Source organism: Ascaphus truei, chromosome 1, assembly GCF_040206685.1.
Source record: "Ascaphus truei isolate aAscTru1 chromosome 1, aAscTru1.hap1, whole genome shotgun sequence".
Classification (NCBI taxonomy): domain Eukaryota; kingdom Metazoa; phylum Chordata; class Amphibia; order Anura; family Ascaphidae; genus Ascaphus; species Ascaphus truei.
The window spans coordinates 373,768,474-373,795,743 of record NC_134483.1 but is presented as its reverse complement, the minus strand read 5'-3'; the positions used below and the strand labels follow the sequence as shown (position 1 = coordinate 373,795,743).

General features: G+C 43.5%; 1 protein-coding gene across 3 annotated transcripts in view; it reads left to right on the top strand.

Moving 5' to 3' along the window:
* WWC2 (WW and C2 domain containing 2) overlaps window positions 1-27,270 on the top strand; it is a 245,958-nt gene that overhangs the window by 193,936 nt on the left and 24,752 nt on the right. For all 3 annotated transcript variants that reach the window (XM_075610722.1, XM_075610741.1, XM_075610733.1), the window contains 8 exons: window positions 8,728-8,851; window positions 12,288-12,359; window positions 12,458-12,541; window positions 15,069-15,261; window positions 16,709-16,867; window positions 18,236-18,348; window positions 21,297-21,489; window positions 23,427-23,591. In XM_075610722.1, the coding sequence (XP_075466837.1) occupies window positions 8,728-8,851; window positions 12,288-12,359; window positions 12,458-12,541; window positions 15,069-15,261; window positions 16,709-16,867; window positions 18,236-18,348; window positions 21,297-21,489; window positions 23,427-23,591 (1,103 nt within the window). The remainder of the gene's footprint in view (window positions 1-8,727; window positions 8,852-12,287; window positions 12,360-12,457; window positions 12,542-15,068; window positions 15,262-16,708; window positions 16,868-18,235; window positions 18,349-21,296; window positions 21,490-23,426; window positions 23,592-27,270) is intronic.

The window sequence follows — 27,270 nt, the reverse complement described above, 5'->3', positions numbered from 1 at the left end:
AAACACTGCCGGCATACGTGGGGCTACGACCCGCAACTTCTCGCTACTTTGCCCAGTACCATCGGACTGGCACTCCGGTTCACTCGCCTCCTTACTCCCAGGCTTCCGCAGGGCCTGCTGGCTCCTCTCGGACCCAGGCAACCTGGTACAGCTGCTTGGCCGAGAGGACACGGCCATCTCGCTGGACTCGCCGTCCATCTTGCGTTGGGTTCCCAACCGGAACCTCTTCCTCCAGAACAACATCCGCCGCCGGAAGTGATGGTTCTGCTCTCTGCTCCGTCCGGGCCTGGGCTAGGCCTTTCTCCGCCGTTGCCACCACCGGCGCCTGTGGAGGGTAAGGATGCATCTCACCGCTCCGTTGGCTCGGGATGGGTTCCTCTCCACCGTCTGTTCCGTCAGTCACCACGGTCGTGGAACTCTGCCTCTCAGGTTGTTTCTGCACCGGCGACACGAGACTCCGCTCTGCCGCGACACAGGTAATTGCCGGTTCTTTTCCAGCACTGCTGTAGTGGTCCGCCGGTGGGCGCATCACCACCGATGGTTCGCTCGGTTCCATGGATAACGGGGCAGGTGATTCCTGCTCGGGAACCGGGTCTAAAATGTTCACGTGGGCACACAGGCCCTCTACAACCTCCACAGCTGGTTGACTACTGTCTTCAGTAGTACAGGATGGGGGTAGGGACATCTCCGCAGGGGAACAGCGTCGGGGCGCCTCGCATTCGCTGGTGGCCATCGGCCTGAAGCGGTCCTGCTCCGGCGGTACCAGTGGTAGCGATCCCCCTTCTCCCTGGGCAGTCACCTTACCCTTCGTTGATTCCGTTAGCTGTGGTTCCATCATCTGGGGTTCCGGTTTTGGAACCGGATCTGGAGCCGTCTCTGTCATCGGGGCTTGGAACTCCTCAAGCGTAGGCAGAAAAGGGCTAGACACAAGATGGTTTGCTCCGTTCACAAAGAAAATAGCTCCCCAAACAAGTTCTTTTCCCAGAAATACACAATCAGAGCCCAAACACCTCAAGCTGGTGATCCCGTCCGTGGATACTTCCAGGAACCCTTTAGGCAATGAATAATAGGCAAAGTCCATATCGCCCTTCCTCACTTTATGCAGACACGGGCACAAAAGAAATGGGTGACTTACTTTCCTCGCTCGCCATGCCCCTGGTAGCTGAGGTTGTGGTTTGCTGCATTCTGTTTCTTTCTTAGGGGGAACAGAAGTTGCTACTGGCAGTTCACTGTGCGCACTCCCCCTGGTGGAATTTAAAGGAGGGGCGGCACACTCTTTCAAGGAGTGACTCTGGCTCTGCGCTGAGTCACTCACATCACCGGGGAGGGGCTCTGAGTCCGTCACAGTCCTTGAGGGCGCGGCCACAGCTTTCGCGCCATACCTCCCCGCAGGGTGGAGGTTTTCTTTTGGCGCCAATCCCGGCCAACTTTCTTCAAGTTTAGCATTTGCAGCATTTTCTGCAACTGGCCCACGCGGTCTCCCAGGGAAGCGGGAACCGCCATTTTGGATCGCTCTGCCATCCATATTCACAGCAGTTGCTACTTCATGTTTCTCTATCTCATCCACTAACCTCTCTAAGGACAGGGGGTCACCCCGCATCCAGGAGCACCGCATCTTGGCCACGACAGGATGGTCAGGTATCGCTCCTCTCAGAATTTGATAACAAAAGTACACCTCCACCTCAGTGGCCTTAATACGATCCCCTTTTCGCATCTCCCGTAAGACTGCTCCAATCCGCAGGAGGAACTCAGATAGCTCCTCTCCGTCTTTCTGACGAAGACTGAAGTACCGCTTCATCAATTGTCCCATGTCCTCTTCACACACAATGGACCGATTGAGCATTACTACTGACTCCAACGCCGTCGCCATTTTGGTTGCTGTGTTTGTTCTGATTGTACATGGAGCTCCTCTCTGCGGGGCAGCTGCCAAACCGATACAACAAACATGCCTTGTGCACCACCTTGTGTACCTAATGTAGATCTGACTCGTGTTTGCACTACCTCAGGCTAGGCTCACTCTTGCTGTGTCTGCTGTATCTACCTTCCTCCAGTCTGTGCTTCCTTCGGTAAGTGATCTGGAATGGACTAGAGTACTCTTCCATGCAGTACTTGGACGTCTACCTACTGTTGGCTAGCCTAGTGCAGATCCTCTCCAGAATTCCTGACCTCGTTAACAGGCTATCCCTTCAGGCATCCTACCCCTAGCGCTACCTCAAGGTGACTAGGACAGCTATAGCCCCTCTCCAGACCCACTAACTCCTCTCAGGTTCCCAGGTCGTCCCTGCGGTTCCATCCCAACACAGCACAAAGTGGCAGCATACACTTTCCCTGTTTCCTAGTGTGCCTAGCAAAAGCCTGTCCTGTTGACAGGTATCTCAGCAGCGCCTCCAATTGTAACAGGTTTCCCCCCCCCCCCAATCTCACATTGGCCCGGGTAGTCTAACCAGTCCCCATTACGTGTTCGTGTCTGGTGGTGCACCTGTAGGCAACAGGGCTCCTGAGTCTCCCGCTTGATGGTATTAGGGGATGTCATCCAGACAGGCAGCTGAGGTAGTGTGTGCGAGTCCTACCTATATCCAGTGCAGCGCCTCCACCTCATCAGGATCTGTGCTTCCGCAGGGAGATGGTCCTGGTGAGGAACTCCGTCTTGGTGGTGCCATCCACTGCTGAGTAACTTCACACTCACACAGTGGAGGTATATTCGAACAGGGCATCTTTATTGATGGTTGGTATGGGCAAGCTGCCCCTCACAGATAACAGCTCAGCCACTCATCTCCTTGCAGCATTCCATTAGGAAGGTCCCTTCTCTAATAGATCTGCTTTCCACCTCTACTCTTAAAGAGATTCTCCAGCTTCTCTGGCTGCTGTCAGCTCCTCTCTTGAGCTGCTTTGTCTCTCTCAGATCCTCTAACTCTGCTGCGTATGCTCACTGACTCACAGCTAGCAGGAGACACTGCAACATTGTTGCAGACCTTCACGTGCCTCTCAGTGGACAGAGCAGCACAACAACAGGAAACTGAACTCCTAACTTTAGGCAGTGCTGTGTCTTATATCACCCCCCAGGAGAACAAACATGCTCTGTATCACTAAGTGGTAACACACTGCATGTTGTCACTTCCTTTGGGGACATATGACACCTCACCAGGGTGTGAGGGCAAACCTCATTGATAGCATGCTGGCAATCCTGCATACTTACCAGGGTTACTGCCAACATGAGAAAGAGATATGTACACCAATCCTAGACATGGCTACATTTATATCATAGTTGTCTGTTGCTGTACAAGGAAGCGCTCAATCGTTTTAGCAATGTCTGCCACGCAATACTGCGAGAAATGCTTAACACTTCTGTAGCCAGGTCACGTGATGGCTACTATTCTGCCCTTGTACTGGCAGTAAGCCCTGGTACAATCAGGTTGCCAGTAGTTGATATGGGGTTTTCCCCCTCCGAGGAGCTGATCTTGAGTGACAGCGGGATGCGGTGACATCACGCTTGGGCATGACCAATCATGAGACAGACCTGGTGCCCTCCTCCTGGCTGTACTTAAGGGCAGTGCGCCCCAAATTCAGTAGTGCCTCTACCTACTTGAGAGGGGCAGGTCACACAGCCAAGAGCCTGACTATTGGGCCTACTCTGGTCCTCTTCCCTCTGGGGGAGAGTGAGTGTGTATCATACATCTGCCTCTGCTAGAGGGGCAGGGAAGAGCGGGGACTGCTGCGGGTGCCCTTGGCCTGTAGCGAAGGTCCCGGGACCATCCTTCAGTGATGGCTGAGAAACTGCATCGGGCAGAACTCTGCCTTGTTACTGTGCAGTACAGTGAAGACAATAAACTGTTCCTGTTATTCCTCCTGCCTGGTGTGTGACCTTACTGGGGGGAGAGGTAATCGTTCTACCGTGGGAGATCACCTTCAGTTCTCTGGAGCCTACGGCAGATGGAGGCTCTGCACTGCTAAAGAATATGAAGGATATGAACCCCAGAAGCCTAGTCCTGTGTCCCCACTACCATCAGCGGACGACTCAGCCCTCCTGTTACCAGCAGGTATATGCACCATACACCGTAGTAATGGCCAAATCTCCCACCGGGTGGGGGAAATACCGTTACACTTCTATCCCGTGTGTCACAGTGGTGTGTATATATCAACATTCAATAATCTAGCAGTAATGTACATGCCAACATAGTGTCAGGATAATCATTCAGTTAGAGGTGTATGTGCCAATCCTGCATTTACAGGAAATACTTAATAGTCTAGCAATAAAATGCTAACATTACGAAGATAGCATATTTGGGGAGAATAAAACCGTTTAGAGCAGTGTATGTCAATCCTGCATTCTGAGAAATACTTGATCGTTGAGCAATTAATGCCAACATTACAAAGGTAGAACATGTCTGAGTGTAGAACATCTCTAAAGAGAAGATCACAATGAATCTAGTATATACTCACCTTTCTCCGTGGTCCAGTGAGGACAGATCATGGAAGTTGATATCAGAAAGAGAACAAAGAACAAAATACATTTACTAGTACAAAAATAAATTGCACAGATGATCCTCTAAATTACATATATAGGAGGGCAACGTTTCAAGCCCTAATGGCTTTTTTTAAAGCCCATTACCACAACAAAAGCAGTGGTACTCGCATTCAGGATTGTGCTCTATTGCATAAAAAGGTGGTTTGGTTGTCCATAGGTATGGCTGTCTCTCATGCTCCAATCAATTACTATTAAGTTTTGCTCTGAAATGCTAGATTGGCACATACTGCTCTAACTGAATGATTCTCCTGTCACTATGTTGGCATGTACTGCTAGATTATTGAATAAGACACAATTGTTTACAGGTGTATATGCACCACATTGCATCTGGGTTGCACTAGGTTTAATATAAGCTATTCTACATAAGTAGTAGCAGAATACATATATGTTTGTATCTGTGGTGTATAAATAGATGACCAGATGTGACCTTTTTAAGATACTCACTGACCAAATGATCAAAAGGAAACACAAAGAATTAAAATTAAAACAAAATTATATAAAATATTAGTAATGTTTGTTTAGTCAAATAACCAGATGCATAAAACAAGTAGCCACTCAGATTTTTTTCAGGCAATTATACCTTTTTAATTCTATTTTTGTTTTGTTTGCACAATATTGTATTGCATTGTTTATGATCATTTCTAGATTATTGAATGTATGTATACATACACACACACACACACACACACGCACACACACACGCACACACATATGCCCCACTGTGACACATGGGATAGAAGTGTTAAACATTTCTCGCTGTATTGACTGGCAGATTTTTGCTAAAACTATTGAGCACTTTCTAGTACTGTACAGCAATAGACAACTATAATATAGCATCAGGATGGATCACTATTATAAGCAACAGGTTGCCATACAGTATAAATTGCTATATTATACTTTATCCATTCTGATGTAACGCTTGGTGCCTTGTGATATTGTTTGCATATTGAACGCATGATCATGCTCTTAATACTTTTTATGTCTTATTTTTTAGTTTAAAAAAAATAATTTTTTGGTTAATCAAGTATCTGACTTGTGCTTTGAGAGCTGGTAACTATTGGTACATTTTGCATAAAGGGGTTAAATGTTCCAAATCCATGTCCTCTCTTTACAAATATCTGTCCTAAGTACAGAGCCCTTACAAGGTCAATCAGAATTCTTCTTCTCTAACATTAGTTTTCGATCTGTTTTGGTCCCTCCCGGCAGGAGCCACAACAACTGTGAAGTTCTTCTAGAGTCAATCTCTGTTATTGTCAGAGATTCAGGATGGCTACAGGTATTCCTGGGGGTAATCAATAAATCATGTCACCACCTTCACCCCCATCACACATGGAAATCTAAAAAGCCTCTTTGTCATGAGAAGGGGGGGAAATCAGCATTCTTCTCTGTCATAGCTAAAAGAAGACATTCGGCAAACAAATCCGTAATCTGAAGCCTTGAAACTTTAAACATCTTAACAAGATGTAAAGGCTCGACTCAGAAGGGCGCTTAGTGCATTTCAACACACGTTCTCACTGGTAGATGAAAGCCCCACATGTAACTTCAGAATACATCTTTAAATGAAGATTTTTGGCTCACTGCAGGAGACTTGCGTGTGAATATGGGTCACAGATGAAATGTTAAGAGGTGCAGCACCTGGTGGAATACATTCATTGGGACAATAAAGGGATTTTGACAGCTGTAGATTTTTTTTTTTGTAGTGTTCAGGTTTCAAATAAAATAATATTCTTTTTCATTGGAATAAAGGAAAGAAATGTCAAGGAAGTTGTTTAACTCCAAAACCAACTGGAGAATAATGAAGAAGTATTATAAAATGTAAATTGTGGATACCTAATGAGCAAAGTACCGTTTTATTTTACCATGTTTGTTTATCTGAGTTCAAAAATAATGGAACATTTCATGAATCCTGTATCAAATGTTGTGTAAACTTTTCATTCCTTTTATTGTTGTTATTATGTTCCTCTTGGATTTTTAAATATGTGTAACCCTCTCTACCTGGCTCCATAGGAGTTTACATCAGATTGACTATATACATGGCAGTGCTCAGTCTCTCATACCTGTTCAGGGTTCTGGGTAGGTGCAGGCTAGGTGTGGATGCTTGAATGTAACAAGGATGGGCGCCAGGAATTTTAATAAAACATACAGTGCTTTATTGGACATCTGGCAATAATGCTCCACAGACATTGACATACTTCACTGAAAACTCGATGCAAATAATAATCATGGACTTCATCCCCTTTGTAGCTCTCACTCCTACGCTGGGGGGGGGGGGGGACTTGGCTTGCATCCCCGCAGTAGGGCTTGCAAGTATTATGAATAGAGTTAGTGATGCCCCATATTAAATTGACCTCTCTAGAATACACATCAGGTGGTGAGTTGGCAACCTGCTACTGTGTTCCACATAATACCATACCTATCTGATCAGGATTGCGCTAGGGACCTTCTAGGTTGGCCAATCCAAACACACTACCACTGAGAGCTTGTTACTAAAATCATGCATTCTCCCGGTCAATAGTGAGAACAATCTCGAATCCATACTACTGGCGCTTACTTAACGGGGCACTGTAACGTGTGCTCACCACAAACGGGACTAGACTGCGGCGGGGCTGAGGTGGGGATGTATATAACCACCGCCCTACAACCACGAGGCCAGGTCCGTATTGCAGAGTCTGGGTCGTGTAGCCAGGCCAGGGTAGGAGAGTTCGGATAAGTCATGGTAATTGCCGTAGTCAGGGGTTGGAGAGGAGAGAGTAGTCGTAATCCGTAGCCCCTGTCGAGGAGAGAACGGGAGTTCAGAAGCAAGCTGAGATCCAGGGGTACAGAAGAGAGAAGTCCAGGTATGAGTAGAGGTCACAACGAAGGTCAGACAAGGCACGGTAACAGCAAGCAGCAAGCATGGATACACAAACAGGGGTTTATGCTCAGCCCGTAGCCATGGGGCTGTCTGAGCCTATAAAGGACTGAGGGATAATAGGAAGTTAGCCAGAGGGAGGGATTACACATAGGTTGTGTGTTGATAGGTGGAAAGGTAACAGGTATCAGGTGAGGAGTAGCTGAGGTTAATGTTGTTTACAGCATGGTGTGTGCGTGCATGTGGAATGCGGCGTGCGGCGCCCATGTTACCGGTGGGGCTGTCCCCCGAGGTTGCGTCACGGGAGCGGAGTGTAGAGACCGCCACTCTAGAGAGCTGTCTCCTTGCAGTGCGGCGTGTTTGCGCGGACGGCGCTCTGTGTGTGTCCGCTGTGATGGTGCGTGATGTGTCCGAGGGGCGTGGCTTTGCCCCGATCCTGACAAGCACGTTCCTTAACGAAAAACAACAAAAGACACATCTCAATACATTAATCTATACATGTAAACCTATATACAGGACTCACAGTGAAGATCCCAGGAGGACTCTGATGAACCTGTTCCTAGAACCTTGGGTGGCAATCCCTTCTGCACATTCATCCTAAATCACACGATGGGGAGGGGAGTAACATGACTGAGCCCACACAGTTAACCCCATAATTTAAATAGTAGTCTCAAAGGGTTACTACACGTATATATTATTTGTACTGTACATTTAAATTCAAACAATGTAAATGATAGAGAAAAACAAATCAGGTGAAAATAATGTAAGGTACTGTACTCTTTCCAAAAGTAGAAATATCCATGTTATGAATGTATGCAAGTATGAGAGTCAATTGTTCACTCTCCATTAGCAATTGTTACAAATTATTTAAGGGAAGTTCTTTCAATGGCTAAAGTTGCTATAACTTTTTTTTTTTTGTTTGTCTATCGGAAGTTTCACTTTTTTTCTGAAAGTTGACACAATGAAAGCAATTTAGTTACTGACATTACCCAAACCTCTCCACGGCACCATATAGACATACAATGTTTACATACTCCATACAAATATAAATTATTCATTGCTTGTTGTCTTCAGAAGAAGCAAAACACACAAGTGTAACATGAATATTGTACACTGATACACACACTGATACTGATACACAAACATTCAATTCCTTAAATAATGAACCAGATTTTCTTTATTTCTGGAATGAGGCTCAGGTGTCTGTAAAGTCACTACCTATAGATGACTCGGATATTTTAGGGCAACAGTAACCCTTTGTATCTTTTCCTATACTGTGCCGCTGAGGTACTAATAAAAGAGTCTTGCACAAGTATGTGTGACCCATTGTTGTTATGCCTTTCTTTCTTAGATCTTGACTTTCCCAGGACGCCAACGGGTGACATCCAGGAGGAGAAAGCTGCTTGTGTCTCTGCTGCAGTGTCAGATGAGTCCGTGGCTGGAGATAGTGGTGTATATGAGCCATCTGTGAAACCGTAAGTAAACAAACACGCTAAACTTGCTCACTCTAAGGATTACTGGTAATGGAGAGACCCTCAGCCCTGATTCTGCTCTGAGTACTGTTACGGGGGATTCTTTTTTGTTTTTTTTACTCACTATATACCATGGTTTGTATCAGGTTGCAGCTCATTCAGCTTTATAATGGGGAACCGAGGGCCAAGCCATACTGATGATACTGTTTTAGAAATTGCCAGTACATTTTATTTTCAATGTAGTCTTATTCTTCACTGTCAAATGCTCCAACAGTTTTCGATTCCTCTAAAATATTGAAGTAAAGGTTTTTGAGGGGGTCTGTTAACTATGGCTACCATTGTAAATGTTCTCAGAAATGCCTCTAAACTCTGCCTAAATCATTTGGCGTTATTGCAGCATCCACATTTCATCCTAGAATAAATCCTTAACTAGTCCGTCATAAAAGCAATTTGTACTATATATTTTGTGGAATTTATGGTGCTTTTATTCATTGGGTGTTTGACTAGAAGTATGAAACGGCCATACAGAAAATAATTCTGTAAATTGGATGTACTTTATTCCCTTTTTTTATAAACCTGATAGAAGATTTTAAATGGAACAAGGACTTTAAAGAAAGTCAGCATCTATCTATTGATGTTTCTTTGGCTTTCTTTAGCCTTCCCGGGATTAGAGCATCAGTTAGTTCATGCTTCCAAATGAGGATGCTGCATTATGAAGCAAAACTAAAAACTAGCACACATCTCAATATGCTAAAGAAACCTTAATACATTATCGGCTCCCCCACTGCCTTCCGCATTACCATCTAACGCCTTCAAAGCACTAACGGAGAATCCTGCCAAATAGGTGTACTGCATGTTAATGTCCTGTGAGGTTGAGAATCCTCTATACTATAAATTCATAAACTCTCAATAAAAGGTATCAAAGACGACAACAAATCTGCACCTCTCCAGGACCAATACAGGCATGAGACTTTTGGACTATGATATGTTATACAAAGTGAATATTTTCACTATTGATTGAATTAACTTGCAATAGTCATGAAGAGTGCCCTCTGGCTACTTTTTAAATGCATATACCACAGGACAGATGGGGACGGGGAAGGAAGGGAGAGAATTGACCCTTGCTCAGCTGAATTGTTTCATTTGTAAACAAGTTAGTGAGATAGATAAGGTGCTCAGCTGAGAATTGTATTGACCTATTACCAGAAGAAAAAGAACTTGGTTCTAATAGCACTCTTTTATCTGTTAGTGTAGATGATTTAACTGAAAAATATATTCTTTATTGAAAATAGTATGTAACTCATCTCCCCCCCCCCCCTCTGGGAGAAGGACTGAATTACTATCTAGTGTGGTGCTGAGGCATACCTGCTAGTACAGGAGAGCTGAGTCTGACGCGGTGGTAAGGGGCAACAGGACAGGCTTTTGGGTGGTCTCTGGGTTCTGGTTCATGGTGGCAGAGGTATAATGAACAGGTTGCTTTATTGGACATGCTGCACAGCTCTTCATACAGCATAGGTGATACTGTTCAACATCCCAGGACTTCAGATGGTGCTGCCCCGATAGTATGGGGCCTTGAGTCTTGATGTTCTTTAGGCCCTTAGGCCTAAAGTGGGCCAGCTCATCCACGCCATGGGAGAGTCTGACAGCCCATGCTCCTACCTTGGAAAGCAGAGCAAGACTGCTCTAACTTTGGGCCACTCCTCTGATTAGGATTCCAGAAGGGGTTGGCTCATGATCTGTACCTATCCTGATAGGCTTACACAGGTCATGAGTCACCACCTCACTTCTGCCCATCACAGAGGAGGCTGTAGGGGATGTAATACCCACATAATTAACCTGTTACTGCTCTGAGCTTACTAGGGGTAATTAAAGTAAGGTGTGCATAGATAGACCAAAAAGAAATGTACAAAAAGAACTGTGTAGCTCCGGCAATTAGTATAGCGACTAATACACAAATAACGTCGATTTCTTAAGAAAACCTCAAAAGTATGTATGAGGTTTAACTCCCTAAATTGTACCTCATACATACTTTTGTGTATTAGTCGCTATATTAATTGCCTCTAAGATAGGAGCTACACAGTCCTTTTTGTACATTTATTTTTGGTCTACCTATGCACACCTTATTTTAATTACTATTTTCAATAAAGAATATATTTTTAATTTAAATCATCTACACTGACAGATAAACGAGTGCTATTAGAACTGAGTTCTTTTTCTTCTGGTATATATACTTTTTAAATACCCTGTGTACTGAATGTGCATAGGCCTATGCTTTAGAAGTACATTCCTAACCTTATATTGCCTTCTTTCCTTCTGTTCTGAACTAGTGGGTCTATGATTCATACAAAGACAATAGATGATACTTGTGCAGGGATTTTTGCTTCTGCAATCCAAGCTCCCCTACCCTAAACCCTTACCCTAAAACCCCTTAAATTAACCCCTACCCGCTAAAACCCTTAAATTATCCCCCTACCTTAAGCTCTAAAACCCATTAAATTAACCTCCTACCCTAAACCCTTTCCCTAAAACCTCTTAAATTAACCCCATACTCTAACCGCTAAAACCGGTAAATGTACCCCCTATCCTAACCACTAAAACTCATTCAATTAACTCCCTACCCAAAGCACTAAAATCCATAAAATTAACCCCCTACCCTAAACAGTAATTAAACTTACTGTAGAAGCGGCCGGCGGTGGGGATTCCAGCAGTGGATCGGCGGTGGCGAAGTGAGTCGGGCCGAAGCACCGTCGGCCATTTAGTCGCCACGACCAAATGTGCCATTCCAGAAAAGCCAACCCTGCAGTTTCTCTCTCACTCTCTTTAATACTAAATAAAAGACCAAAGGAGGAAAAAAAGTAGTACAGTATAGTAGTTAGACCAACACTAGTTTACAGTGTGAACCCTTTTGAACCTCCCTGGATTTTATACTTGAAGAACCCATGTGAGGTTTAAAAGCTGTAAACTTGGTCCAATAAAAGGTATTGTTAAAAGGTATTATACTACCTATTTATTTCCTTTTCTCACATAAAACAAAGGACCCATATGTCAACATGTTTTTATTTGTCTATGAGTAAGTCATTGGTTGTGGTAACCGCAATTCAAGTTCCCTGAGCAAGTTCCCCTTAAACTCTAACCTATCTCAGGAGACCAGATAAATAGAACGTGTGCTATTTATATTGGCATTTATTTAAGCCATACTGCTGGTGCAACATAAAGAGAATAATCCCTAAAACAAATGTATATTTTTAAATAATTTTAAAACATTTGCAATGTTTGCAGGCATTACTTTAATATAATAAATGAAGTTTGAAGAGCTCCCAAAAATGATATCTCAATAGGCCCCCAATTTAATACCAACGTTGCCACTGTTGGGCATTAGTGAGACGTCATTTCTATGAGACGCTAACATCTTTTGTTGACCTATTTTTGTGTCTTGTAGACCTTGTGATGGTGCGGCGTTTAATGAAGAATATTCGACACAAGAGGCAGCTCACGTTCAATTAATTCTCAGGTGAGAAGACCTGGTGAAGGTAGATGGTGCTGTGGATTTTCACTACAACCCTAAAAAGTGCCCACTATAATACTCCTCTTTCCCATTTTTTTCTTTAGATATGATTCAGGAAATTCCAGTTTTGTGATAATAGTTGTACAGGCGCGAAACTATAACTCCTGTGTTCAGTATGGCTCCAGAGTGTAAGTAAATATCCTTACATATATACATGTAGTAGTGATCGCCATTGGTTAATACATTGGGAAGGGTCCATCCTGTGGGGAAAGCTACTTTAACTTGATTCCTCATTACTTTACATTACTTCCCCAGTTAACAAAAAAAATACACTTCTTTATACAGCGAGACGAAGGAACCCCAAATCCGCTTAACACACATCTTTCCTTTTGGTCTTCTACATTAAAAAATGTGAGGCAGTCTGCAATATGTGCCTGACTAAAGTTATGTTTTGTACATTCTGTGAGTTAATTATTTAATTTAAGAATTGTGTATTTTTGAGTTAAGTTTGAGCATCTGATTAATACCTTTTTACTTACATACTGTATATATTTTTCTTTTAAGTATAAGTTAAACATGGAAAATTGTAAAGATGTGTTGAAATCTGTCATGTTTACCAGCAATGTTAGAAAATCAATCAAATGTAATGCAGAACAAAGAATAATCCACGTTCTAGGAATGTCACCCTGTTGTTTGCTAGAGGGGGTACGGGCAGAGCAATGTGTTGCAGACGTTGGCCGCAAAAGGGTTAATATAGCTATAGATAACTTGACTTAACATTGACTTTCTGCTTCAAGACAACCTTCAGGAAGAGAGTAATTTTCCCTTTATGAGCGGAGTTGAAGGAGAAAAATCCTCTCAAGTGCTAAGTGCTTTGTGTTCCACTAGATATCCAAGTTCAAAGGGTAGAAAGCAGATACAATGGAGACTGCTGTTTTGGTTGATGTCTGATTTATCACTTTCATCCTGGTATTGCCTTCCCTAATTGCAACTACATAAGCTTTTACCTTGAGGTTTAAAAGTCCCAGAAGCGCTTTCAAGAATATAAAAGTAATGTACTAACAGAAAATCATGTATGTACTTTAAAACAGCAATCCACGCTGCTCAAGATTTGTTTTAAATTTTTTTTAAAAAGATTAATAAGACCAGAGGTTTTGCACCCCCTTAAAATATGTTGTGCGTGTGTAATGACCCGCGGCCAATACAAGGCAACAACGTCATTTGGGGATGCCATTGCCACTTTGTTTTGGGTAAACCTGGTGTAGTTTTCAGGAAACGACTAGCAAAAAATGTACAGTAAGTATCGCTGCTCCTGAAGTGGGGAACCAGGTATGAGTTCCCTCTAATTAAGGTAATGTTTAAAAAATAAAATGGGGGGGGGGGGCTTCTGCTTTAATTCCACCCCTGCTGGTAGTGATGAAGAAACACCGTAGACACATAGAACATGAATGTGTTAACCCAAATGCTTTTCCCAATTTAATGCAGACCTGGTTGTTCTATGCTTAGCATTACTATAGCCCCTTCATTGCATAGACTTGCAATTCCCATACGGTGCCTGACGGTAAAGAGTTACAATCATATTTTATTTGTTTGTTTGCAAATTTGATCCACAAATGAGCTGACAATGAGCTTTCGGTCTCAGCTGGTATGGATTTAATGGGTGAAAACCATAGCGTGGGTAAACTTGTGTGATTTATGTGTTGTATGAGTGTTTTTCCAGTATAGTGATTTTGTAGAGCTTTCAGAATGTGCCTTCAGTGCTTTCTCAATGTGTATAGCATATATTTCCCTTCTAGCATGTGAGAGTATTACAGAAATTGGCTGCATTGCAAAGCTGGACATCAGGAAAATTTCCTATAGTGTACGAGGGGGAGTGGAGCCTCGTGCTGATACAGCACCACACAGAAGCTCTTCAGTACAAATGTTTTAGAACTTAGCTGGAGCCCCCCTCTTTCACACGCAGTAAAAAAAAAGGGGGAGGGTGGCTTAATTAGGTGTGATTGCTGCTTCAAAAAAGAGCTGTTCAATAAATTTAAATAAAAAAAGATCCTAAAAATCTATGATACATTTTTAATTGACAAATCTGGTAGATTTTTTTTCTGCACAGGTTAAAAAAAAAAAAAAAAAAAAAAACAAGAGAGAAAACAAAAATCATTATTTGTTAATGGGAAAAGTGTATAAGTATAGCTAACTGCTGGTTCATAAAACAAGAGCATGCCAGGGGTATATAAAACTTAATCTCATAAAAAAAAAAAAAAAAAAAAGTAACTTGTTTTCTAGATTGTCCAAGCGTTTTACATTCAGATCTCTTGTTTAGCCGGCCAGGTCTGATATGGTTAACTGTGCATTGAAACGCTCTGCATATTCATTCTGTTTCATTAACCTTTCGCTGCTATGGAGCCAGCAATGCTTTGCTTATACATTTCTGGCCCCCTAGCAGTGAAAAGGTTAAAATATCGCTGCACTGTCAGCATCATTCATCACTGAGGTGCAAAATAGCTCTGATATTGGGTTGTGTGAGTTTGCAACTGTAAGATAGTTTTGGCAGTCATTGACTGCAAATGTATCATTCACTATACTGGGCTAAACATGTAGGCACCTGACCGCTGGTAGGTTGTGATGAATGAGGCCCAAGCTGTTTTTACCATGCTAATATTTTATGTGGTTGTCAAGTTGGATGATTTTATCTGAAAGACGATAATATATGTATTCCAGATATTTCCGCGTCGCTGTTCTTCCGTCCTCAAATGACACCAGCTGTCTCTTCCGGACCAAAGTCTACCCTGCTACTGAAACAGTTTTGTTCAATGAGTTATTCCGAGTATCCATTTCACAGACGGCCTTGCTGCAAAAGACACTGAGAGTGGATGTGTGCGCTGTTGGCAAAACCCATCGAGAAGAATGCATGGTATATGTCTTATATTACCACATCCATAATGCTTGCTGTTCATGTTTTCACCATTCGCTTTCTCACTGAGAGCACTTGAAATCTATTTCATATTAGCTGGGTTTCTATTCGCAGACTTATTTAAATTAGAAAATGCTCAACCGTTTTGTACATGTGTCATATTTACAAGTTGCAGTAAAGCATACTCTTTTTGACATGTCCATTATAATTCAGACTAGGTAACACAACTCTAAATGAACCTCATAGTGGCATGTGCTAATCACTAATGTTGGATATTCTCTGGCGTGTATAAAATAAAATTACTGATGCTGGGAATCTGTCGCTTTGCACTGGGAGACTCCCCATTTGAAGAAGAAATTAAAATAGAGAAGTTGTTACATTCGCTGTTTGAAGTTGCTGCTTTATGTACTATTTACTTTTCATCCACATCCCAAGCTTTATTGTTCAACTCTCCACAGAAATATTGAAAGTTAGTTTGTGGACCATTAAAACTCCGTACTGATCACTCAACCTTGGAATTGATACTTCATGCTTTTATCAAATTTGATTTAACTTGCCCCAGTTGAAAGCAATATGTTTTATATACTCTGGGGCATGTGTTGTTTGACTTGGGTGGTTAGAACAGCAATCCTCTTAGATTTTCTTGTTTTCATTAATATTCTAAACCAGGGACTCCTCTGTTTCTGCTTCACACTGTTCTACCCTTCTGAAGTCCAGTTCCATAAAGGGAAAAAAAATTATCAAATGGAAGTAACTCAGTAACCAAGGGAGCGTTTCATGGATACGTTGTTTTACTCAATTGCAGCTCCAGTACAACAAGCTCATAATCAGTTTACCTAAATGATACTTTCTGAAAATGGAGGTATGTAAGGTGTGAAGCATAAAGATGCAGGACCATATTTATTAAGAAGTGCTACTCCGCAAGACACCGTTCATGCTGGAAGACAACATCCAGCCCCATTCAATAGAAATGCCGATAAAGGGCCAGATTTACTATACGGTGTCAGCCCATACGATACCTTCGGTGCCAGGAGACTATTTACAGCTTATTCACTTGAGTGGAGTATATTTACCAAGTCATGCTGGGTGAGGTCTTCTAGAGTAGCACGGCGTACTGGCCCACTGTGTGTCAATGTACAGTACATCATCTTCATTTTCAGGTAGTATGGTCTATTTCCACAACAGAAATTATTTCTTTACAACAGACCAGTTTTTTATTGATCGTGGCATGTCTGTGCAAAAACAATGAAAACAGAAAGCATTCCTTTTGACGTGTTCCGCATGGAGACCCAATAGACTGTATTATAAATGCACTTTGGGTGTTTTTGGTAAAATTGTCTGACATAAAAAATACATTTTGAGTTGTTCAAAGAGCTTTTCAGCAACTGACTGCTTTAAGAAAAAAACAAAGTGAAACAAAATTCCTCTTCCTCCTTTCTCCTTGTAGGCTGGAACTCAGATCAGCTTGGCAGACTTATCATTTACTAATGAGGTTTATACTCAGTGGCATACTCTGCTACCCTGCAGACAGATTTCTGTTCAGAGGGAGCAAAATGAAAAGTCCGTATTGGAGACGAGCAAGCGACTGTCTGGATCTTTGGACCTGGTAAGCTGTAAATGTTGAAATACATTTAGTACATAAAATTTGTTAGAGGACATCCAGTTAATAGCAATGGTATTTTGGGGGATGTAATACGTTTGAAGCGTTTTTAAGCATCTATTGTTTTAGTTGCTGCACGAGAGACTTTGATAAATAGCCCTCTAAATGTTTCTGTCTGTACATTACATTTGGCAAGCGGAGGAGGTTTACTACTATTCACATGCCTATTTTAACCTTTATAATGCCCGTATGACTTTCTTGGTGTGACATGGGCTCTGGTACGCCAGAGGTCCTTATGACAGGGATGGAAAAATCGTGGGAGCCTAAAAATGTACTCCTGTCGTCTGTGTTGCGGTGCTAACTGAACTGTGAGTCACAGTCGCGATTAGCAACAGCGCAACCGATGGTTCTTTGCTAGTACGAACACAAAGCAGTATAGGGCACGCTGTGACCAGCCGTGGCTGTGACTAACAGGTCACTACATGCTGTTCTGCTTCGTGCGGGTGAGGTTAATGGGGGATTGATTGGAGTGGATGGCAGAGACGCCTGACGGCTAGGGGAAGGGAGCGCGGCGGAGGGCTCCAGGACTGCCCACCCCTGCTATCAATTCAGACAGTGTGGCAGGAGGAGTGGGTAGGAATGTGAGGGTTGGTGATTGCACACTGACCTACACACTCTGACATTAATAGCCTCCATCTTGGAGTGCCGAGGAAGACCCAGAAAAGACTCTCTCCCCTCACCAACCCTCCCATTCAACAAAACCTTGGCTCCTATAAATTCTGACAGCTCCTAAGTTTTGAAAGTTGTTTTCCGCCACTCCTTTATGATGTACCAGGTACGTCATAGGCAGTTGCTCATTTTCTATGGGGTAACCGAGCTGACCTTTCGCTGACGGAGATGGCAGTCCGATCGAAGGCTCCAGTTCCAGATCCCGGAGTCAGTGGCGTCATGATTGCTCCGGAGCAATCACATGACCCAGAAGTGCCAGAGGTGCGCCACCGAACCTCTGCCACTCTAACGATTAATCTACCATCCATCAACAATATTTCCCTGCATCTTTTCATGCATGTTGCAAGAATGTAGAATCACTTAGTAGGTCTTCAATGTCCCTGTCAGAACAATTGACGCCTGTCAGCTTATATCTGCCTCTGAAGCAGTAGTGTAATAGAATATGTTAACATCTAAAACGTAGCTGAGCTGATTTTAGAGGTTGTATGTAGTTCCATTACTGCTGCAGTCTCAGATACAAGATGACAGAAGTCAAACAGACATGCAATAAAAGACGGGGGGAGCTGAAGCTGTAATTAGTTGAACTTGCCTTCTAATTTATCTTTCTTTTTCATCTGCTGACTGCTTTATCTCTGTGTCTGAAAGGATGCCGTGTCAGCATTGTTGGAGAGGACATCGGCTGAGCTGAAAGCAGTGGAGCAAGAACTGGCCCAGGAAGAGGAGGAGGAGGAGGAGCAGAGAAGTTCTGGGGAAGAGTGGTACGTCACCATCACTCATTCTTTTTCGGTTATTATATTCCTTACTTCTGCCTCCAGAGTGATGTGAGCTAAAGCGGAAGGCCCTCCAAAAAAAATTTCAGCATTGAAATAAATTTAAAAAAAAAAACACTTTTTAAGAAGGCATAAGAATAATGTTGAAAGTGGCTACATGTGTCATTTTCAAATCAGATCGGGAGAACTGCAGTTTGTAGTACAGCTTAAATAGTAATATTACTGCGTCATATTTCAAGAAATTGTAAATCTGTTGATCATTGAAGCAGAGCTTCTTGGGACTTATCTTTGCAACATTGCCACAGTATTTCTACTATAAAAAAAAGTTGCAGCCATAAGTCTTTTTGAAATAATCCCATAATATAAGCATGTCCATAAAAAAAAGGATGGTACCATGGGTTTGTACATACCATTGGTTTTCTACCTTTTTCGGTTAGGGAAACCCAGAATTCAATTTTGAAATTCTGGGAAACCCTCGACCCCGTCTCCTCCACCTGTGCCACCCTCATCTCTCTCCCCTTCCCCCCCGTCGCCCTTGTCTCTCCCCCTCTTGTGTCTCTCCCCCATTGCCCCCATCTCTCCCATCCCCTCCGTCTCTCCCCTTCCCACCTTCACCCCGTCTCTCTCCCGTCTCTTCCCCCCCTCCCATCGACCCATTCTCACTCCCCCCATCGCCCCTGTCCCGTCCTCCCTCCCGTTGCCTCGTCTCTCTCTCTCCCCCCCATCTCCCCTGTCTCTCGCCCCACTCACAAACTTACGCTCCCTCTGCCCCTTACATCCTCCCCCTTGCACTCGAATGTACACACACACACACCCCCCTCCCACTTTAACACACTCTCCCACTTACACGCACACACTCTCCCACTTACACGCACACACTCTCCCACTTACACTCACACACTCTCCCACTTACACGGACACTCTCCCACTTACATGGACACTCTCCCACTTACATGGACACTCTCCCACTTACATGGACACTCTCCCACTTACACGCACACTCTCCCACTTACACGCACACTCTCCCACTTACACGCACACTCTCCCACTTACACGCACACTCTCCCACTTACACGCACACTCTCCCACTTACACGCACACTCTCCCACTTACACGCACACTCTCCCACTTACCACTCCCACTCTCCCACTTACCACTCCCACTCTCCCACTTACCACGCCCACTTACCACTCACACACACACACACACACACACACACTCTCACTTACATACACACTCTCCCACTTACAAACACAGATTCTCCCACTTACACACACAGATTCTCCCACTTACACGCACACACTCTCCCACTTACACGCACACACTCTCCCACTTACACGCACACACTCTCACACTTACACGCACACTCCCACTTACCACTCACACCGCATACACACTCTCCCACTTACACACTCCCATTTACACACAACCACACACTCTCCCACTTACACACACACTCCCACTTACACACACACAGACACACACCTGAGAGCGTACGCGCACCCGCCCGATTCTTCCTCCACCACCTGTCAGCTACTTCCGACCCCGACCGGAGCAGACAGGGAGAGCAGTGTTGGAGCGGGCCGCTGGGGCGCTGCTATGTGGGCCGCTGCCGGGCCTGGGACAGCATTGGAGAGCTGTCCCAGCTCTCCCGCCCTTGTATAGCAGTGTTGGAGCGGGCCGCTGGGGCGCTGCTATGTGGGGCGCCGCCGGGCCTGGGACAGCATTGGAGAGAGCTGTCCCAGCTCTCCCGCCCTTGGCGGCCGCGGAACCCTGTTTGAAAATCACTGGTATGTACAGTAACAAAGAGATGGGAATCCTCTAGTACGATTACACTTTGCCCGCTGTATACTATCAATATTTAGGGACCCAGGAATGGCAGGCAGGATTTGGGTAACAGATAGAGAAGTGCAAACGAACCAAAATTGAGTTTGTGCTTTTTTTTCCCCCAGGCTATAAAAAAGTTTATTCGAACAGTCAGGAAGTTCAGAATGTAATGTATGTATAGATAACATCCAGAGCCTAAAATATGACACTTGCTGAAGAGGGGAGAGAGTCCTATTTAGTAGAAGACACATGTACTTGAATACCTAAGGTGAAATGATTTGTCCCGGCAAAATCCAGCGCTCGCCGTCCAACTGCACATGCGCGAAGAGTAGTTGCCGACCGCACATGGGCGATCGGCACTTCCAAGCTGCTCATGCGCGATCAGCATTTTCGGACTGTGCATACGCGGACGGCGTTTGCCGGTTGCACATGCGCTATCAGAGCTTGCCGGTTGCGCGTGCACAAGAGCAGCCGCCAAGTTGCGATCGCGCATCTACTGTAGCAACAGGCACTGTAGGATGTTTTCCATACACTTTGACAATCATTGCTTTGTTTCTCACATTGCATGGTCTGTAAACTCTGTTGCTCTTTAGTGAATAAGGGAGCAGGTTTGATTAATACAGATACATTAATACAAGAGGGAGAGAGACATGCCAAACAAACCCCGAAACTGAAATGTAGGCCTATATTTACGAAGAACAGCTATTTATAAGACATGTTGTAGTCCCTTCACTTGAGCACGGCTTGCTAAACATGGCCCTAAGTGTCTCTGCCATGCATTGCTGCTCCCTGCGGTTGTTGGCTAAAGTGACTCATGGTTTACCCCTTCACTGCCAGAGAACAGAGCATAGCTCGGATGGATTCAAAGTAAAAAGTGCTGTGAAAATTGACACACTTATTTATTTATTATTATTTCTGAAATCACCATTTATGGAACAATAAAAAGTGCTCGACTTTGAATTGGTGTCTTGGGTAATGTTCGTAATGTTGGTAATCATGGCTTAAAGCCTTTCCTGCAGAAAGTAGTAGTAATTCTCTACTTGTAGAAATATGAGGCTTTTTTTTAAAAAGGGACCCTTTTAAAATACTTGTTGTTGAACTGTTCTCAGGTCAGAAATGCCAGCAGAAGGATCTTTTGACATCCCGTATGAACAAGTGGCAGGAGTACTGATGGAAGAAGGTTACATAGAGACAATGAGAATATCTGGTGTTGCTGCAGAGTCACTGGAAGAAATCCAAGGAGAAGCAAACCACTGGGATCCTCCCTCTTCCCCTCTCCCTGCTGTGGAGCTACCAATGCTGGTAAATGTATTTTTTATGAGTCTCCCTGCATTTGTCAGACTTTAAAATCCATTTTGTTTCTTAACCCCTTTGCAGACAGAGGGGACACTGGGGTAGCCGTGTGATTAAACAAAATCTCATCTATAAAACGTTGCACTATATGAAGCTGGAAAATGAAATCATAAATGTCTGAGCAATGTGTGTGTTCCGTTCCATTTTTCTGAGCGGTGGAATTCCAAGCTAGGTGATGTGCACACTGGGAGTTATTCAGGAAATTGCGATGAGTGCAGAGCGGGCCACCACCACACGGATACGTCCTTTGACTATAATGCAAAATGAAAATGTAAATACATCCCTCCTTTTAAGAGGAAGGTCTTAAGATGCATGTACAGCAATAACAGTACTTTTAAAATATATATGTTTGCAAGTATAACTTTATTTATGTAGCGACAACCGTTCCTGCAGTGCTTTACAAAAGAGACAATAAAATACAGGACAGTATAATACAATAGGTGCAACAAACAAAATCAGATATTAGGAAAGGGATTCCCTGCCCCAGAGATCTTACAATTGAAGTGTAGCTCTCATTGCCTGGCTCTACATCGAATTGACTATATACATGGCAGTGCTCAGTCCCTCATACCTGTTCAGGGTGCTGGGTGTGTGCAGGCTGGCTGTGGATATGCAGATAGAATAACGATTGCGCCAGGAACCTTTATTGTACAAAAAGAGCTTTATTCAACATTTGTTCATAAGGCTCGCCATTCAAGGACATACTTCACACTAGACATGTTAACTGATGGCAAATCATAAAGTTCTCTGTGCTGCTTCTACTTGGTAGCTCTCGCTCCGACGCTGGGGAGGTACTTGGCTTGTTACCCACAGTAAGGGTTAAAATGGCAGTCTCTTGCATAGAGATAGTAATGCCCCATGTTAAATTGACCTATCTGATCAGGATTGCACAACGGACCTTCCAGGTTGGCCGATACAAACACACTACAGAGTTACTAACACTGAGAACACCTTACTAAAAGTATGCTTCCTCCTGTTCAACAGTGAGAACAATCATGAACCCATACTACTGGTGCTTACTTAAAGGGGCAGGTTCTTTAGCTGAAAACTACAAAGGGTGACAGGACACAACTTAATACATTCATCTATATACACAAAGCTATTTACAGGACTCACGGTGAGGCTCCAGACTAAACACTGAGGAATCTGTTTTCTAGAACATGAGTGAAGCCGTATATACCCTTCTATCTCCCTATAGTGACATCACTGGTCACAAGACATACAAGGGAGTGGCAATCCTTTCTGTATATCCTACATCATGGGGAGGGGAGTAACCCGAGTGAGTCCACACAGTTAACACATTAGGGCCGTTAACCTTTTAACTGAAATTGTAGTCCCAAAAGGGAGACTACATAAGAGGCATGTTAAGAGTTTATAAAGACTGCCTGTGAGGGAATAAGTGCACTAGATGGCAGTGGTTGACCACAATGGTTGATAAATGCAACTGTGGGTGTGGGGGTAGTAGCCATAAATCAAGGCTATTGGAATTCAAAATGCATGGATTTTATAAATTAAATTATTGTTACAGAACATTATAAACTTCACAGGTCTCTTAAGTGCACAGAGTAGGGGAACATATGTATTTCCTGTGCTGATAAGTAAGCGTAGAGGTATTCTCTATTTAGGTATCACAGCCTACAACATATCTACATTGTGCACTTCTCCAGGAACAATCCTGCTATTAGAACTGTAACGTTTGGCAACACATGATGTCTAGAAGAACTAGTTAATCCGCTCTGCACTGCAGGAATGAACTTATCCCAGTGTTTGTGCTCTTCTCCCTGCAATGCACCCAAGGCTGGAGCAACTTGCTAACACTCTGTTACAACGAGTAACGTAATAAGAGAACATCAAAATGATAAATTATCTCTGAATCCTACTTCTAGGTTGACAAAGAAACTAACACAGAGGAAGCAGTTCGTGAAAATATTGCAGTCCGACACAAGGACAGGAATAACCTTGGCTCCAGGCAACGCCCGTTTGTGCGAAATAGCATGATCGTTCGGTCACAGACCTTCTCCCCAGGAGAGAGGAATCCATACATATGTAGGGTAAGAGGATTTAACTTCAGTTATACCCTGATGAAGCACATTAAAGGAAGAAATGCTACTTTGTTTGAATACAGGCAAGGTAACACCATAGGTTTGGAAACAAGTAGTCGTACCACCCAATGCCACCAGACATTGTCACCTGCTGTGCAATGTTTGTCTTGCACCTTACATTGGGATGCATGTATAGTAACTATTACTCCGACTTCACACTACCCTTAATAACCACTATGCTAATAATGGAATCACCTACACATAGCTGCTGATGCATTTCTGTCACTTCGAATAGCAGAAAGTTGTATTGCGTTAATTATGCAGTGAGCCTAAAAAATAATTGAATTATAACTAATGATTGACACTAAGCACTGCTTCATAAATATGGACCTTAATGCTTATTTTATGTGTACCAATTAAGAGCACAGATTGGCTTGCCAGCAAGGGAATTAGCAGCAATTGTAACTTCTTAAAGGAGCAATCCAAGCCTGCTTATTGTTTTGCAAATTGTAATTTTTTTTATATAGGATTGAAGCAGGGGGTCTCTGGAGCTGAACCCCATTAATTCCAGCTCCGGGGACCCCGGCTTCCAGAGATACCTCGGTAGTAGGTGCTGGTTGCTGCTCCGGCTGAGCAAGCTGGGCGTTAAAGTTTAAAGCTCCCGCATCACATGGGCCAATAGGAAGCCGAACCGATGACGTCACGACTTCCTATTAACCCGCAGGATGCAAAATCTTTAAACAGCAGCCATTGCGCTTTCCCTGGCAGCCGAGGAGAGCTGCTACTGGCACATCATTCTGACGTAAGTGTCTCCGGAAGCAGGGGGTCCCCAAAGCTGAAATCAACGGGTTCATCTCGGGACACCCCCTGCTCCCCCTGCTGGTAATAAAAAAGTAAATTCGTAAAAAAAATTGCAGACTTGGATTGCCTCTTTAAAACCATTTTTTTTTATTTAAGAATCTAAACATACACACTTTTTTTTTTTTTTTTTAAAGAAAAGGGTAATTATATTTAACAATGATTTTTACCCTTTTTATTCTTATTTGTGTAGCAAACCTATTGTAAATAGGGTCTTACCTTGATTTGACAAGCGCCTGCTCCTATGAAATCAGGCCCCTTTTTTTAAAATGATCTTCAGCCAATGGTTATTAGATATAGCTTGCTTGGCTCTCGCCACAATTAAACCTGGCATGCGGCCATTGCATCTCACTAGAGGTCATTGTGTACCCTGCACATTTTATGCATTTATGTAGTTAATTCTTATAAATGTGAAACATACTAGAAAATGCTGTAACACAATCTCCAATACTAATGTTATAGAGATCGAATACCATCAGATAATCTGTAATTCATTTTAAGGCACAATTTCAATGGCACGGTTTTTATCTCTTCATTCAGTCCATGACCGCGGTAATAATCATAGATTTACAGCCACTTTTTCCCTGTGGTAAACTGACCCGAATCTTTTTAAAATCTTACATTAAAAGCTGAATCGTGGCCAAAAATGAACATTATCTGCACATGACTGAAGCCACACCTCTTCTTGGACAAAGGATTGGTTGCTGTATTAACCCTTATTTATATTTTCCTGCCTGCTCCTCAGTGGAACTGGCCCTATCTGACATGCGCCGTCACTGCCGCTGGTAACCTACACCCAATATGACCCACAAATATCTGCAGGGCAACAGATTGTTTTACTTCTCAATTGTTAACCATACAGTAGTTGAAAACGAGACCATCTCCAAGCTATTGAAACCAACTAAAAATGAAATTAAATATACTTAATGCTTTTTGCATCCTTTTATTGACACAGAAACATAGAATTTCACGGCAGATAAGAGCCACTTGGTCCACCTGATCTGTCCAATTTTCCTTCCTGCTGTATAATCCCTGACCTGATTTGATCCTTGAATTTATTTCGTATTTGAATTCCCTTTCTGTTGCATCTTGGTCAAAGTGCATTTGACCGAAAATATGTGTGATAAAATAATAAATAAATGAAATAGGAGTAATAATAGTGCAAATTGTGCTCATTTGGCACTTAGGAAGTGACTCATTCAGGCCCTAGCGAGCATGCCTACTTTACAACAATGACATATCAAGGGAGGAAAGTATTTGGTGCAATCCATCCAACACAGTTACGGTTCTCGTTGGGAGTGAACCACTTATGAAACATATTCCAAAGGTTCTTCACTACATATGTAACCATCTGAGATTATTATTATCGTTTTTTTGTAAAGCGCTAACATATGCCACAGCTCGGTACAGAGATTTGATAATTACATACACCGTTACTTACAAATATAAACTAGCATGTACAAACAGATGCAAAAAGGTAATGAGGGTCCTGCTCGTGAGATCTTCCAATCTAGAGGAGATAGGGACCATGTTGAAACAAAGGGTGAAGTGGCTGCTCATTGTGGGATGACGTATGCCTCAGGGTGGAGTATGGTCCAGCCGCAAAGCTGGTCCCAATAAGGTTTACGGTTGTGTATGTTGGGAGGTGTTAGGGTGGAGTTGGGTCTAGCCACACAGCTGGTACCAGTAGGGTTGGCGACCATGGCAAATTTCCCATTAGGCCCAGGCCTGCAAAATTTTTGGGCGGCAAAAATGTCAGCCCCATATACATTTGCCGCACTCTCCGGTCAATCGGGCCTAATGGGAAGGCACTTACATGTAGCTGCCGCCCTCCTTAACCTTTCAAATATCAGCGTTAAATGATGCTGTGGACGTCACCCACATGACGACATACAACGTCTCGTTGCCATGGAATCGAGGCGTCAAATTACGTTGCATTACCATGGCAACACGACGCAGTGCTATGTCACGTTGGTGATGTCCGTGGCATAATTTGACGATGCGATGGAGAAGGAGGGTGGCAGCAAGGAGATGGGCACCACAGCTAAGTTCCATGGGGCAGCTTGGCGGGGAGGGTGTTATGTGTGTACTAGATAGGCTTGCTTGAAAAGTTTCATTTTTAAATGATTTGAAGCTGGGGAGAGTCTGGTTGTACATGGTAGGGAATTCCAGAGAGAGGGGGCAGCACGGGAGAAGTCTTACTGTATACTGTAGGAGGGAGGGAGAAAAGGTGATAAGGCAGGAGGAAAGGCGGATGTCCTAGGCAGAGCGTAGGGGGTGTTTAGGTATATATATTTTTGGATGAGGGGGAGAGGCGGGCAGTATCATTGGAAGCTTTGTAAGCAGACCTAGGATTTTAGAAGTCAGTGTAGGGATTTATGCAGTGGAGCAGCAGAAGTGGAGCGGCGAGTGAGGTAGAGGAGTCAGGCGGCAGAATTTTGGATGGATTGGAGTTGGGATATGCAGTTAAGAGAGATACAAACTAGAAGAAGGTTGCAGTAGTCAAGGTGGGATAGGATTAATGAGTGAATTAGGATTTTAGTGGCATCAAGAGTGAAAAAAGGACGTATATTGGCAATATTAAGGATGTGTAAACGGTAGCACTTTATGAGGGACTGAATGTGTGGAATGAAGGAGAGAGCAGAGTCAAAGGTGAACCCAGACAGTGGACTTGAGGTGTTGATGAGAGTGTGGTATTATTGACAGGCAGCGTTTGGGTGGGTGTAGGGGTGGCAGAGGCAGGGAGATAGAGTTGTAGTTCTGTTTTGGACATGTTGAGGATATTGCAGAGAGACAGTTGGTGACATAGGACAGGAGAGGTAAATTTGGG